This window comes from Brachycentrus maculatus, unplaced genomic scaffold, assembly GCF_059751285.1.
Source record: "Brachycentrus maculatus isolate JH-2025_06_01 unplaced genomic scaffold, ASM5975128v1 h1tg000007l, whole genome shotgun sequence".
NCBI lineage: Eukaryota > Metazoa > Arthropoda > Insecta > Trichoptera > Brachycentridae > Brachycentrus > Brachycentrus maculatus.
In genome coordinates, this window is record NW_028280762.1 from 1,902,501 (window position 1) to 1,919,987 (window position 17,487).

At 34.3% G+C, this 17,487-nt stretch overlaps 1 protein-coding gene across 8 annotated transcripts in view; it reads left to right on the forward strand.

Annotated features, from left to right (window-relative positions):
- The window catches only part of sdt (MAGUK p55 family member stardust), a 190,384-nt gene that overhangs the window by 55,028 nt on the left and 117,869 nt on the right, over positions 1–17,487 (forward strand). For all 8 annotated transcript variants that reach the window (XR_015837557.1, XM_088260207.1, XM_088260217.1 and 5 more), the window contains one exon: positions 7,725–8,266. Coding sequence is in view for 7 of the 8 variants with exons in the window: in XM_088260207.1 (XP_088116333.1) it covers positions 7,725–8,266 (542 nt within the window). In the remaining variant the exon portion in view is untranslated. The remainder of the gene's footprint in view (positions 1–7,724; positions 8,267–17,487) is intronic.

A 17,487-nucleotide genomic window follows, 5' to 3' on the forward strand; every position in this document is an offset into this window, starting at 1 on the left:
TGATATGTATATATTTTGAATTTTTTGTTTGTAATTTAGAATTTTTATTGATAAAAATATTTGTTTATATATTTTTTAACTCATTGCCTTTCAAAAGCTCTTTTATTTTAAAAACCATATATATTTATTTCGAATTAAAACAAATTTTATCAATACAAAAACGGTGTTTTTAGAAAAAAACATTCTACCTGGGTTTAAAGAAAATGAAGTTGCGATTTATCGTATAGTAATAATAATCTTGTATAATTTATATAGCGCCATTTTCGAAAAATACTACCTCAAGGGCGCTTATACATATATGAATTATGATATGAAAATGGTAATGGTAGATCCAAAAAAATATTTAAAAAAACGTCGTCAATCGGCTGAGACTGAAGGGGAAAAGTGGAACCGCCGTATTATTGCGCCTTCTCGGTCTTCTTGTATGTTGGACTTTAAGAGCAATGTTCCAAGTACTTGCTAATCAGAATTTTGTGTGCCCTTGCACTTTTACTAACCATAAAATTCAAACGTCATTGGCAAGTAACTGGCGCAAGTACTAATACCGATGCACGACATTAGTACTCGCACCAGTTACTAAGAGTCCTCTGAAACGAAGAGACAGACACTTCGGGTTGAATTTCAGTAGGAGATTATAACAGGAATTATGATATTATTGTCGTAGAGACTGAATTGTTCTGATGATGATGATGAGTGTAGACAATACGAAAAGCCGTGATGTTCACACAGTGGTCACTGACGCGCTTAGAACTTATATTACTCGTGAGAAAGTGCGTTTACTACAAGTCAATAATACCTGATACTATTTTTCTTTATTATCAAGTGTTAGGTTCACGATATTGTGAAAAATCGCCGCATTTTTCATATCTTCTATTTTTTCCTTTAAGGCGGGATATTCGATAGCCCGATAACTTAGTTTTCTTTAAACCCAGGTAACATTTAACGTAATTAAATTTTTTGCTTAAAACAACTTTTTGCATTAAAAAAATCTTCGAAATAAATAGATGGTTTTTAAAATAAAAGAGTCATTAAATGGTAAGAACCTAAAAATATGTAATTTATTTTTATTTGTATTTAAAAAAAAAAACAAATTCAAATATATATTATCTTTAATCATGGGTGAATGTTACACATATCGCTCACTCCTTTCAACAACGTCATATGTCAAAAATCATCAATTTTCAGCTGTCCATGTTTTCGGAATGCCCAGAAAATGTACTCTATCCCAGCAAAAGCGGCATATTTTTAACATAATATTTACCCGCTGCAGGGCAGAAAGGTTTTTTAAATTATTTTTTTAAATATACTAAATATTTTTCAAATGTGAAAAAAACATTTAGGTTTTACCTAAAAAGATCTGTTGCATAGTAAAAAGTTCAATAAATGGCTTGATATTTATTTTTAATATATTTCATTATATTTTTAAACTTTAAAAACGATCTCCTGAAAAATCAAGTTTTTTGATAAATGACGTTGTTGAAAGGAGTGAGCGATTTATTAGCAAGCTCTCTCTCGGCTCAAAAGAAAACGAAAAGGAATAGGACGATTTTAATTTTAATTTTTTGTTTTTATAATTTTCACAGAGCTGGGTCGTTCATATTGGTTATTCATCTTCTTCTTTGTGAGCCCTCTGTCCTTCACTGTTGGATATAGACCTTTTCCCTTTCTTTACATTTCCTCCGGTCGGTTGCTGCTTGCAGCCAGTTTCCACCCCACACATGTCGTCGGACCATCTTTTTTGCGGTCTTCCGACACCTCTTTTGGTCTCCATCGTAAAATTCTTGGGGTCTATCATACTCCAACATGCGTGACACTTATTAGCAAGCTCTCTATTGAACCAATGTGGTGAAAATAAAATAATAAGGAAGAGGACAATTTGGGTTTTTAATTTTCGTTTTTATAATTTTCTTGAGCGATGTGTAATGTGATAACTTAACCAGCCTATGTTATGTCGTAAGCCCTGTAAATATCCAGACTTCCATAATCTTCTTCGTATATGTTGAGATGTCAAAAATGAGATTTAGAATTGTAGTACAATGTACATGATGAATTTGGATTCGGGGCTATCATTTTTTACGCTCTTTGGATTAATTTCATAAATATATAATTTGTAAGCAAATAGTTCATGTCGTTTGAAAATGCTACGTTATTGCTAGATTATCTCCTAAGTCCGAATTTCAAATTGTATTAATAATTACTGGTTTGGTTCAGCCATTAAATTATCATTGGAAGTTTCGCGTTAAATTCCTTTATTTCAATAGCTTACCTCTAAAATTGCTTTGGTTTAAAGTTTCACCGCCAATTAGGAAACGGGTTACTAATATTTAGAAATCGTTATAAATTTCTGAAACATTTTCTGGGACGCGTAAGTCCAATACATAGCAAGAAGCTTCGGCTTTAAATCATCCCTCAAATATTTTATTTAATAATTATAAAAGCGAATTATTATTATGACATCCCTCTTGATAAAAATGATTGATATTCAAATACTATTTTTTGGGTTTACATATCTTATGAATAGGTAGTGAGTTTTTTTAAAAGTAGGTACATAGTTTTATGCTCTTAGATTGGCCAAATAACAAATCACCTGTGATCCTCAGCTGTATACGATTTATGATGTATATGATTTTTGATTTAAAAAAAAAACGATTTTGCTTTTCATATTTATTAAGTATTGAGTTTTTTTATTCAGCTTAATTTTATTTTGTTTCTTTTATCTGATTCATGTATGTACACACATACACTCAGTTGTTTGTGTAATTTACTCGGTCACAGGGTAGCACAGGATTGCAGTAATAAATATTTCTTAACTAATTTTAATGCTCACGTAATATTAACTTATACTCCGCAATAGGCAAATGAACCTCGTTTTTCACTCAACTACAAAGATCGTGTTTTCATTTCCAAGATATGCGATACCATAACGTATGAGTATAAAATTTACTATAACATTCTTTATCGGTAAGAAAAAACCAGGAATGAAAATGCTTTGAAAGAGAGATTTGTGTAAAATTGCATATATTGTGTTTATTATTGTATATACTGTCTTTCTATACATTAAAATAAAATACTCCCATCAGCGTCGTCATAGCGTTTAAATGGGCGTAATAAAAGTTGGCACAATTTATTCGGCATGACAGCAAATTGAGTTGTATAAATGTGGATAAAAATCTTCAAAAAATGTAACATCTTTCTAACAACAAATCTTCTAAAAATTCAAACACACTCCATAGCTATACTAAAAATTATATTATTTATTGATTCGGCATTAACTTTGTACCAGAAGATGAAAACATCTGTCGTTTTCGAAACTAGTCGTAAATAAAAATAAAACTCATTAAAGTGGTATATTCAAGTGTTTAATTTTAATAAAATACTAAAAATTGATGACAGATCGAATACGCCTGCTATATAATATTTTTTTTTAAAACTGTTTTTCGTAATGTTTAAAATTATTTCCCTATCCCTATTTTTAATTAAAATTGTACTCGGTAACAACCACCATTTCAAATCTATTATGACACGTGTTTCGATGCATTCAGCATTAATATCAAATGTTTGATGACGCTGCTGAATGCAACGAAACTCATTTCAAAATAGAATTTACGGTATTGGTACTGGTAATGGTTTTTACTAAGTAACATTTAAATAAAAAATAAAAATTATCAATTGATAAGTGCAGTTGGTTGGGGTTTTTTTGCGAATAAAATACTCATATAAATCAGCAAAATCTTATTTATACAACGCATGTTAATAACGCACATATGAGCAGAAATAAAATGATTTATCGGCAAATAAATATGCGTTCAATACAATTTATTACCCACGTGCGACAAAGTCGTTAGCCTCTTATGGACTGTAATATGATTCCGAACTCCACGAAAATCTGCCATCTGAGCTATTTCGAAAGCGAACGGATATTTTTTGCGCCTTGTCGCTTTTGAGTCTTTTGTTTTGAACACTATTTGATTGACAAATGGATGTGGCCGGGTCTTATTTCCTATTCATACACATTAAATGGCGCCTTCTTTTTTGTATTTTTGGTAAGTTGGCCATTAGGTGAAGCGGGTAAAGTTTTTAAGCTTCGAGGTCGCGTATATTTTAAATTGTTCAAGCTTAGATGCCTACTCAGAATTGTCATTTGTAGAGACCATCAGAATATTGCTGAAAGCTCAAGTATGTAATATAACACTCTCCTTATCATTCGTCGTTCATTTTGTGTAATACCACTTAAAAAAACACTACTTCATGATTACCGGTTTCTGAATAATCATTCCATTAACAGGTCCATCAACAGACTACAGTGAAATTGTTTAAGAGAAAGAAGATATAGGATAGGAATCACAATGGGAATATTTTTAAAAGTGAACTTGAAGTCAAATTTAATTGTTTATTTATTATTAAGTCTTTATTCCGCCTTCGTAGTGTAATGGTCAGCACACTCGGGTACCTTATTACCAGGGTTCGATTCCCAGGGGGGGGGGTCAAAAAATATAAGTAATTTTCCACTCTAATACTTGAGGAGGAGGAGGGCTGATCACGTGTCCTTCATGTGTTAACGATCAAGACAACACCGTGTTAATACGATGCAGTACCCTATGCACCATTGAGTGCGGATAAGGGTTAGAACACATTTGCAAACCATCTCAGTGCTTAATTTTATTGTTTATAATCTTTCTTGAAATGAACATATATTAATTGCTATAGAATGACACACGTGGCTTAATATATATATGGCATTTCTTGAACTGAGACAGACATCCAAGGCCAGACTAATTTGTCACAGGGAGAACAAAGGGATTTCTCGCATAGTATGCAAATATCAGGCGCTATATTGGTAGTGTTTCCCCTTTTAAGGAGCATAGTGTACAGATATATATGGGAAAAAATACAAACATATTAAAAAGTCCAGATCTAAAATTAAAGTTATTTTCACATTTTTTATTTTAAGTTTTACTTAGTAAATACCACTATTTCTTAAAATCCATTGTGACACAATTCGATGCATTCCGCATCATTTTCAAACACCGTATGTGACCATATCGCTCACTCCTTTCAAGAACGTAATAAATCAAAATACTTGATTTTTCAGGAGAACGTTTTTTAAGTTTAAAAATATAATATAATGTATTGAAAATAAATATCAAGCCACTTACTGAAATTTTTACTGTGCAACATATCTTATTAGGTAAAACCTGAAGGCTTTTTCTCCATTTGAAAATTATTTGGTATATTTAACAAAATAATTAAACAATACCTTTTTTTCGAAATGCAAAACCAACACTTTCTGCCCTGTAGCGGGTAAATATTTAGTTTAAAATATGCCTCTTTTGCTGGGATATAGTACATTTTCTGAGCATTCTGAAAACATGCATAGCTGAAAATTTACAATTTTTTTATTTATGACGTTCTTGATAGGAGTGGGCGATATATTACGCTAAGTAAAACTTAAATTTAAAATGGGTAGATTTTAGCACAAAGTGACTGAATCACACAATGAAGTGAAATCTGAATCAAGTAATGAAATAATTTTTACTATTTGGTTAAAAAGTTGACATACTGTGTAATTGATGTCCAGAGGATCATAAATATTCCAGTATATTTCAATAATTCATTCAAGAAAAAGTTCTAAAGCACAATTTCATTTAAATTTAAAATGTGACAAAGTTGTACCAATTGTACACTAAAATAAAATATCGTCAGCGTCTATGTGTTAACGTTACTGAAGCCACCGCAAACGAAATAATGAATGAATGAAATAATGGCAAAGAAAAATAAATGGCCATCTATTGTACTGACGGTGATGTGTCTGCGGCTGTCGTGAATTATTGTGAAATTATCAGTTGTTGCTTTTGGCAACTAAGGAGTGTTTTTTTTCCATCACACTAATGAGATATTTTTTTGCAACGATGTCTAATTCGCTTACAATGAATGAATGGTGAGGAGATTAATTTGAATTGAATTATGGAGCCACTTCCAAAAAAATATATATTTCTACTGCTTCGTACGTCGTCTTTTCATACATCATTTTACCACACATTTGTTTGAGAATAAATTTGTTTTACTGTTATTTCTTCATTCATTCGTTTCACATGTCCAAACCATCTCAACATACCTTCCTTAAGTTTACCGATAGTGCTTTATCAGCCTTACATTCTTTCCTTGTTTCACCATTCGAACATCTATCATACATGGTTTTGACACACATTTGACCAAAAAAACTTACATTCGACTGTATTTAGTCTACTTGCATCCTTTTTTCGCTAACTCCATGCTTAAGCTCCATACATTAGGGTCGGTAACAGGACTCCGTTGTGTACTGCTAGTTGAGCTTCCGCTTATGGGTTTTTATTTGCTATATCCGATTTCAGGGTACCATTCACTCTGTTCCCAGCATTTGCCATGCTTTCTATATCATTATCAATATGTTCATACCTAGGAAACATACTTCCCTACTACTAATACTACTTCTATTACGCCGTTTCCCTACAGGGGTAGGCAGAAAAGATCGAACGCCACACTCTTCTGTCCTGACATACACTCTTTGCCTCCTTCACATCCATCTAGTCATACATGCCCTCCGATTACGCAGACTTTTGACACCGCCAGATTTTAGGTTCTGATTGATCTGATCGTATCAAGTCTTTTTTGGTCGTCCTCGTTCTGTTTCCCCGCTTACATTCGCCACATTTGTTTTCTTAGTCATTCTCTCGTTATCCAATTTGATACAAATATACTTCCCAAATATACAGAATCATCTACCTGTTCCAAAATTTCTCCATTTACTACTATTTTACATCCAGATCTATGATACATTATTTTCTTCCAAAACCCATTACTTTAGAATCGTCAAAATGAATGCATTTGTTACGTTTTTCATATCTCTTTCAATTTTTCCTAACAAATAAACTTTGTTAGGAAAAATTTTTCTCTTCTCTTCTTCTCTTTAAATTTTTCCTAAAAAAAACTTAGTTAGGAAGTTTATTAGCAAATAAAGTTAGTTAGGAAGTGTTGATAAAGATGTATAAAACATAACAAATGCATGAATTTTGACAAATCTATAATCATGGCTTTTGAAAGAAATGAATATAGATCTGGATGTAAAGTAGTAGTAAATGGGGAAATTTTAGAACAGGTAGATGAGTCCATTCCTAGAAAACCTATTTACCAAATATGGGATGACTACTAATATCATTTCTTGAATGTTTTTCGCAGATACTTTGTGACACATTTTATATACTTTATAAAATTAAACAACTTTGTTTTAACCACTTTTAATTTTATTATTAGTACACTTTAACCAACCGGTTTCGACAAGAACCTTGTCATCATCAGGGTTTACTAAATTCTAAAACAATAAAATATCCTTAATGTTATTTTTATTGTAGCATTGCGTAGCAACTCCAAAATACTAAAACTAATGTTTGGGTAATTTATTAATAGTTTCGGCATAAACTTTGTGGTAAGACATGTTACAATGATTAAAGAAAACACTTGTTTTTATACCACTTGAGTTTTATTAAAGACTACTAGTTTCAGAAGCTAAACTTCCACCATTCAGGTCTGAATAATAACTGACTGTTATTATTCAGACCTGAATGATGGAAGTTTAGCTTCTGAAACTAGTAGTCTTAAATAAAACTCTAGTGGTATAAAAATAAGTGTTTTCTTCAATCATTGTCTAATGTTTGGGAATTAATGGATATTTGTCTGTGTGCTTCTAGCTGAATCAAGCCTCAGGATCGTGCTCCTCCGCCGCTGCAGAGAGAAAGCAGCAGGATCTGCAGGGCTTCATAGCCAACTCCCCGATATACGTGACGTCCATCAACAACAACGGGGAGGCGGGCACCTTGCCGCTGTGCACGCCCGCCCACGGCGCCTGCTACTCCATACCCAACGGCCACTCGCAGGATGTCACCACCGTCGCCATAGCCACGCAGAGATCCCCCAAGGTCACCGCCAAGATCCAGGAAGTCAGGGCCAACCACGTAGATGCGATCAGCATAGACACGAACAAAAACGAGAGAGTGACAGCGACGACGCCCAGTGTGCACCTAGCGCCGGTGAAACAGGCGAGTGTCGGCAATACTAGCAACTGTGTAGTGAAAGAAAGTGAAGAGGTGACAAACAGTGAGATAGTGAACAGTGTAGTGAGTGAAGTGTGTCATTCCCCATTGACTAACGGCCGAACGGAGAAGCTGCTTGGGGAACAGCCCGAGAACCGAAGGACAAGTGCAGTAGATCTCAATATAGGAATAGATTCTTGGTAAGTGAACTTTTGGTTTCTTCAAATATTAAAAAAAAAACAAATTACTAACACCTTCATGCATTCATTTCTTCCACGTTCATGCATCTCCTCATACATTCCCGCCAATTATTCCGACTTCATCTCAAGTGAGCTTTACACTCAACTTGAAATTCAAAAGAACATGGAAGTCTTAGAATCCTAGGGTTTACTATCTGGCATTTGGCTAGCTTAAGCGATCCTTTTATACACTTGTGTAGCGTTCACCATTCTGCCCATTATAGCCATTTATAGCTATAATGTGCAGAATGGTGAACGTTATCAACCCTAGTTCTGGGATGCTCAGACCATCTTCTTTCGTATACAAAGAACGACGCATGTTTCATATCATGTTAACCAGCTCCCTGACTAGCCCGAGCTTGACTCGGGGACGAGCTCAAGCACTGTTCGGGTAAATAGTATTCCGACTCGTCAGTCATGCTTTGCCCAAGTCAAATATACTGAACAATTTGCTTTTACTGAATAATCCGAACACGGACAGTTTTTTTTCCTGCTCCGACGAATTTTCTCGCCAAAATTCGTCGGTGCGGGAAATCTAACCAAATAACCCGAAATAAGACTTCCCGAACACTGCTCGGGTTGGTCAATAAAACAAAGATATCAATACATTTGGCTCGGACAAATCAATACCACCAAGTTGGAATACGATTTGCCCGAGCAGCAGTCGGACTCATCAATGCTACACTAACTCCTTGCCCGAGTCACGCTCGGGATAAACTGGCAACTGATTAAACCTCTATAATATCAATATGAAGTAGTTGTAATGACAAGAAATTCAATGCCACAAGAACAGAAATTAAACAGAAGGAAATAAATAATGTACAAATCATTTAGCACAAAAATACTGCTTTTATGTCCTGAGAGATTGCTGTTCAAATGAACTATAGATGCTTCATCTCTGTGAGACATATATAGTAAATAATGCTGTAATAGAATTAATTCTTCATCAGGGAAGATATTTTCCTCTTCTCTTCCCACTACTTCATCATTTCTGTCTTGTATCTCTTGTTTTTCTATTGTGAGAGTCTATTGGCATTTTTTTTAGAAATAAGAAATACATATTCACGGAACTTAAGGTTCAGTACTCGTTCTAACGACGATAATGTACAGGAATTTATTTAGAAATCCCGAGCTATACTCATGCAAATTGATAAGATTAAGGTTTTCTTATCCGCCCTGCCTTGGCCGCGATCCAACTATCGTCTGGCGCTCGAAAGCATTGCTCATCGCGTTAGCTGAGCAAATAAGGGCTATATATAATACTTTGTTAATACAATACAATACCATTTTATATTTAATATAGATTTAAATTACATTCTATATAATTCCGGTAAATATCAATTCATTTGTGATTCGTTTCCATCAAGATATCGGTAGAACGTCATATAATTTTAATATTAGAAATAAAGAACATATGAGATGCCTTAACAACGACGTCTCCGATTTTGCCAATCATCTCATTCAACTTATGTTTATGACTAAGACACGTTTTTAAATTGGTAAAAATATTTAATACAAACAATGAAGTGTTAAAATAAAAACGTTTTTTTTTTGGATATCCGGCATTCCCTTAAAAATAACATTCCTGTAATTAATAAACAAATCAATTTTCCTAATAAGCCACTATTTGATTTAACGTTGATTAACGAGGATTTTTGCATTTCAGACCTTGGTTTTTAATGCATTTTGTTCTGAAATCCTTAGTGCATGTTGGTTTTCGGGTCGACTAAAAACGCTTGTGTTTAAGTTGTGTGTGAATACTCCTGTGGTAGTGACGTATAAAAATAATAATTTGCATAATTTGGATAGCGCCATTTTCTTCAAATACTACCTTAAAGGCACTTATAAGACTTGGATAATAATATTATAATAATAAGAGAAGGTGATGATAATGATACAAAATAAATAAAAATAATATTAAGTGTAGTATTATTTGCATGCTAGTGTTGTGATTGCCCTGACGAAGAGACGGGTACGCCTCGAAAGCGATATACGTAAAATTAGTAAAAAAATTGAAAAAAAAGGTAAATACAGTATCAGAGCTAAGCGATGAGTCGTTTATATCTGCGGTCTTAGCATGTGACACTCGGAACACATTTTTTCTACCACGTGTGGCCTGTAGACATCTATCAATCATATTAGAAGGGGTGGCCATGCCTCACCCGGCGTTGGCTCCTAATTTTCCACTCCATTTTCCTTCTTTCCAGAAGAAAATAAAATTACTCTCGACATGTTTATGAGAATAGACGAGGTTTTAAGTATTAAGTATAATATAAAACCCTATCCACTATCTACTATCCAATTATTCGGTAGTTTCGTTTTGCGCCAGCCTCGGGAAGAGATTGACTTTTTGTAACACCAAATTATACTCTTTTGGGGTTTCTGGAAGCTGGAACGGGACTAGATATCCCATTTCATTATGGAAAAAGCTCAAATAGGACTACAGAGCGCGCGTATATTATGTAATGTAAGAATCTTAATGGATTGTATGAAAATGGTAAGACTTATGGAAGTTTGGTTATGTTTTAAAAACTCGGCATATCCATTTTCATAGTTCCAAGATTATTTTCTTCTTCTTCAATTCCTTATCTGCACATTTCAATGGTCTTTTTTTTTTAAATATTTTTATTATTTGCCTTAGAAAATTCTCCTGGCGTATAAGGATTTAAAGCATATTTAGTTTGTATATCTTAAAAATTACAGTGATTGTGAATACTTCATAATACATTTATAAGGTTGTTCCCTAAAAACAATACAATACAATAGATGATGGATTCAACATCTTATATCAATCATGATTTGTCACATTTATTTGTCTTGTTCGTCTTGTCATATTTTCTAAAAATCTTTATCGTTAACATATTAAGGAAAAGTGATCAGCTTTCCGCTTCAGATGCCAGTGAAAAATCAATTAAAAATAGATTTATACCTAGTGAGGTATACAGATATTTTGTTTTTTTTTTCAAAATATATTTTTTTGGAAAAACCCGCTAATTTTTAACTGGATCGTGTATCATGATATTCAACAGTAATTCAACAAAATTTATTAGGTACGTACTTTTGTTAATTATCACGGTAAAATAATTAAAATTTTGTATACGGGCATTTCAAAACAGCATCGTAGAGAAAGCCACGATCAGTCCCATTACTTTAGTGCCGTACGAACAATGCCATTGGGTGATAAATCTGCATAATGCATGCGGGAGGAGGCGGTGTGGGCGACGAATGCAACCAGACTGATTATTCATCCCGGGCGAGGCGCACAGTGGTTTCAAAATTGAGTTTTATATACATTAAAGGCATGAACGATTTTGAATGCATCAGAAATTAATGTATTTTTGTGTATCGGGAATAATACAATAATTAACTTACTAATCATCACACTGCTTAGGGGAATGCAGAGAGAAAAGAACGTCAAACTGCTTTGAGTTTACAAAACATTCTTCGCCAATTTCATACATAACCGCCGATTATTTCAACTCCTGACCCGGCCGATTTCAAGTACTTGACATACCTGATCGTGCTTTCCTCTGCTTCTCTCGTGCTTTTCCCTGAAGTTTTCCTCTTCTTCTTCTTCTTCTTCATGAGTCCTCTTACCTCCACTGCTGGATATAGGCCTCTTCCCCTTCTTTCTATTTTCTCCGGTTGGTTGCTGCTTGCAGCCAGGTTTTACCCCCCACAGCGAATGTCATCGGATCATCTCTTTTGGGGTCTTCCGACACCTCTTTTGTTATTCCAAGGTCTCCATCGTAAAAGTCTTAGGGTTCATCTTTAAAGGTCCTGTCTTGCAATATTTAGTTTAGTTTGGTTAGTTTTCCTCGGTCCACCCAAATTGAGTAATACATACTCTTGTATATTTGGAAACTTTATTTTCTACGGATGGAAAGATTGATAATGGCTTACAATAAAAAACAGAGCACAGTGAATGATGCGCTGCAACATTCCCCAATTTCACATTCTTCTTCTCTTCTCTTCTTCAGTCTTTTCATACATACCGTCGATTATTCAAACATATAACAGGATCACTTCAAGTATCTAAAATACTTGATTTCGACAAGTTTTCCCCAGTCTTGCACTGCTTCTATATTTAATTACCGTAGAACGGGGCTACTTGAACTTTGATGTGTTGAGCCTAGTACAAAAAAAAGATTGAAATCTGTATTTGGTCTACAATAATGAATGTATCGACATGATTCATTGTTTCCCTGACAGGTGACACTTATTCTCACGATATTTCGATCGATACCACGATCTTCATATTTTTTTTTTACTGGGATCAACTAACACATCAAAGTTCAATAAGCCCCGTCATACGATACATTAAAATTCAACAATTTACTTAACTTTCTCCGAAAATTTCACCAACTAACTAATTTAATTTACATTGTAATCTGAAACCATTTTTGATAAAAAAAATTTTTTTAGGAATCCATTTATGTCCATGAAACTTGATTTTCGGACCTCTGTGCGTCTCTGCCTGGATATTAGGTTCTGTATAGATAGCGGTTGAGGAATAGAAGTACGGAACAGACTGGTATAGGGCATTGACAGTCACGTAATTGCTTGAGTTATCCCGTGAATGGAATTCTCGCAAACTGCGCTCTAACATAAAATAATACGTTTATAATAATGGCCATCATTTCGCATGCGAGATCCAACCCTCATAAGAACATATCCATTTCAGTTTTAATTATATTATTAAGTTTCAGTCTAAATATTGCTCGTTTTTTATCCAACCAAGTTTACGATTTGCATGATTATATAATTTTTGACCGCGTAGGTAGTGTAATAGTCAGAAAGCTCGGCTACCGTACTGGAGCTCCCGGGTTCGATTCCCAAGGGCGGGGGTCAAATAAATATAAGTTATATTTTCACCCTAATATTTATTCAATATAACCCTGGACACATACCTGAACCGGAAGGCCGATCACCTTTCCTTCATGTGATAACGATCAAGATAATACTGCGTTTGTATGATGCAGTGCGCCTATGCACCATCGGATGAGGGTTTGAAAAAGAAGATTCTTTTGTACAAAAATGTAAAGGAAGTGTTATTTTTTTGACATCTCATTAAAGATGAAGAAGAATATGGAAGCCAGGACATTTACGGGGCTGACGACCGTCGTAGGCTGGTTTAAGTGATCACTTTACACACGTGTAACATTCACCAATTCTACCCATTATTGACAACCACACTACTCAAATTCTTGGAAGTTCTATATATGTATATGAACCAATTTAGAAACATTTTTCTAGAATCACTAGAACTCACTAGAGACATCAGATCTATTGGTGAGATGAAAAGAAAAATGCCCAGACTTCCATATTCTTCTTCATCTCAATGAGATGTCAGAAAATAATATGAAAATTAACTCCTATAATTGGAGATAATCCAGATTTGTGAACAAGTATTTGGACACACTCAAAATGTTGTAAAGGAAGTATATTAAGTTTTTTAATGACGATTAAATTTCTCTTCACCAAGCCTCCAGCAATCTCTTTGACAAATCGTAATTGTATGCCACACCTTACCATTGTACCCACATCAGTCATTCTGCTTAAATTTCCCTTTATAACCATCGTCTCTCTGATAAAATATGTATTTATTCTTTTTTGTAAAACATGCTTTAAATTTAATTACTCTATTTGTAAAATAACGGTGTTTGAATGGTATATATATTTTTATTTTTTATATATATTTTTTCAAAACAAATAAGTCATATATATAATATTCCCCATGAGCACTTTCTATTTCTCATTTTGGGACATGGGATTAAGGTTAACAAGACTGGAACACAAATAATAAAGTTACAAAAAAGATTTATTTTAGATAACGAAAACTAATACATGGCAAAATATAAAAAAAACAATAAACAGGTATAATAAATAGGCATAAGAAGCATATTTTAAAAAAATAAATGAGAAAAACATAAGGTAAGAAGCATATTTAAAATAAACAAATGAGAAAATATAAAAAAAATATGTTTATAGAGACATCTCAACAAAGAAGAAGAAGAATATAAGAAGTCTGGGCATTTACGGGGCTTACGGCCGTCATAAGCTGGTTTAAGTGATCACTTTACACACGTGAAACATTCACGAATTCTACCCATGTTTGAAAACCACATTACTCAAATTGTTGGAAGTTAAATATACATGTAGGTACATGATCCAATTTCAAATTACTGTGCTTGAATCACAAGAAGTTCACTAGAGACATCTATTATGAGATAAAAGAAGCCTTTTATTAAGCGGAAACAATTTCTTGCCTATACGGTCGTAAGCCCCGTAAATGCTTAGAATTCCTTATTCTTCTTCATCTATGTTGTGATGTCAAATGCCATATGCTCCACCTAGGTAGCGGATATGCTTTAATAATAATATATAATATATGGAAGCTTCAAGAATTTGAGTAGGTAGTGTGGTTGTCAATCATGGGTAGAATGTTTCACGTGTGTAAAATGATCACTTAAACCAGCCTATGTCGGTCGTCATGTAAGTGATTTTTTCACTCTAATATTTATTCAATATTACACTGGACTGGTACCTGAAGTGGAGGGCTGATCACCTTTCCTTCATGTGTAAACGATCGAGATAACACTGCGTTTATATGAAGCAGTGCCCTATGCACCATTGGGGTGCGGTAAGGGATTTATTATTATTATTATGTCGGTGGTCAGCCCCGTAAGGGCCCAAATTTCCATATTCTTCTTCGTCTTTGATGAGATATCAAAAATAATATGAAAAATAACTCCTATAAATGGAGATAATCTAGATTTGTTAACAAGTATTTGGACACACTCAAAATGTTGTAAATATTAATCAATATTTTGGAACGTGTTTTGAAGCACACCTTCTTCATTTTTTTAATTTTTTTTATTCATTTAATATATTTACATTTTTATTTATAACATAATAACATTTGAATCATTTATACATATGGAGAACTTTTATATTTCGATTCGCTGTGCCTCTCCATAAAAGAGTCTGTGCTCTTGTGCTTGGAAAGGGACTTACACTCGTGGTTTAATGTTATATAATAAAAGATATAATAGTTTTTTTTTTAATATATTTTTTTAAGATTTAAATGTATAGAGCTTTAATTTTTTTGTTAAGGATTTTTATATCATCTATTTTTTTTATTTCTTTAGGCAGTTAATTGAAATGTTTGATTGCCAAATATTTGAAGTTTTGCTGAAATTGCTTGGTGTTGCATTTTGGAGTAGAAAAATCGTTTGAGAATCTCGATGATAATTTTTTTCATCCTTCTATAACTCCACTGTTGGATACAGGCCTCTTCTAATGATCTCTATTCCTTCCTGTCTTTCCCTCTTCTTGATAATTTTTTTCTTTTTGTGGATCGCCCATCCGGAACGCGATTATACTGACGCAAAAACAAGACAAGCAAATACAGACGCTTCTTCACTCTCCTGCGCTCCGGATATTTTTTTCAGATATTCGACGTACTAATTATCGTGCCATCTTTTTTATACAAGTACCTGACGGGCATGTATCTCTTTTTTACAATGTTTCATGTTGTTCATCCCTGTAGCGGACAAATTGAGAATAAAAAAATAAAAATACTCACCCTTACTGTTTACCAACATTCAGGTTATAACATACCTTGCCTACGGGTTTTATGAGGAGTCGATATGCTCGTATAATATAATTAGTTAAAACCCTTATTCGCACCCCAATGGTGCATAGGACACTGCATCATATAAATGCAGTGTTATATTGATCGTTAACACATGAAGGAAAGGTGATCGGCCCTCCGCTTCAGGTACCAGCCCAGGGTTATCTTGAATAAATATTAGAGTGAAAAAATCAATTACATTTATTTATTTGACCACTTCATTCACAATTCGAGGTATTGTATTTTTCACGAAGTAAATGTGAACGTGGTTCGATTCCCAGGAGGGGGTCAAATAAATATAAGTGATTTTTTCACTCTAATATTTATTCAATATTACCCTGGACTGATACCTGAAGCTGAAGGCTGATCACCTTTCCTTCATTTGTTAACGATCTAGATAACACTCCGTTTATATGATGCAGTGCCCTATGTACCATTGGGTGCGGATGAGGGTTTAAAAACGAATAAACATAAATCGTCAAATACAATTTTGATTTCCTTGTTTAATTTTTTCTCCATATTTCAATCCCGAGTCATTGGGACATTAAGTGCGGTAGTGCGCTATATCGAGTATTCGAATTAACATGTCTGACGTTGCGAAGGCAGGTCGTTATGCATTCTCGCGACGTGCGAGTGGGACAGTAATTCCGCAAGACGCGATGTGACTATATTGCGCTGAATGTGCCCAGGATGCGAAATCGCGAGTCGCGCATATTAAACACCTCAAAAATATCTGAATTTCATTATAACTTCGTATTATGCTCAGATATCATTTAAATGTTTGTATTTTCTAAAAAAATATTGTACATTAAGCAGTGTCTATGTTACGAGTACTCAGTGGCGTGCACAGAGATTAATTAGGGTAGGGAGTAGAGGTAGCTGAGATAAGCATTATCGATAAAATTAAGAAAGGTGTGTTGAGATGGTTGGACATGTAGAACGAATGAGTGAGGAAAGAACGGTAAAACAAATGTTTATGAGGCGAATGTTAGTGGGAAAAGAAGCAGAGGAAGACCGAGAAAAACATGGTACGATCAGGTATGCCAAATACTTGAAAGTGGTCAGGTTAGGAGTCGTAACAATCGGCGGGTAAGTATGAGAAGATGCATGAACGTGGAAGGGGCGAAGAATGTTTGCAAGGACAGAGTGGTGTGGCGCTCTATTCTCTCTGCCTACCCCTGCGGTGAAGCGGCGTGATGGCTAGTTAGTTAGTTAGTTAGGGAGTAGAGGTAAGTAGGAAGGTAAGCTAGGTACTACTCATTAAGGTAGGGGAGGTACTGGTTTCGTTTTTATATGTCATGTGGGTAAGGATAGGCACTGCTTTTCTGCCTAAATGGAATGCACGCCTCTGCGAGTACGGGTATCCAGCCCTGAGTGGTGTTCCTGTCATCTTCTTTATCCTATCTATTATCTTTCCCATAAAGTGAGATCGTCCTTAAGGCAGTGTGGATATGTGGAACGAAGCGATAACGAGAGAATGACTAAGAAAGTGTATTTGACAAATATGAACGGGAAAATAGAACGAGGACGGCCAAAAAGACCTGGT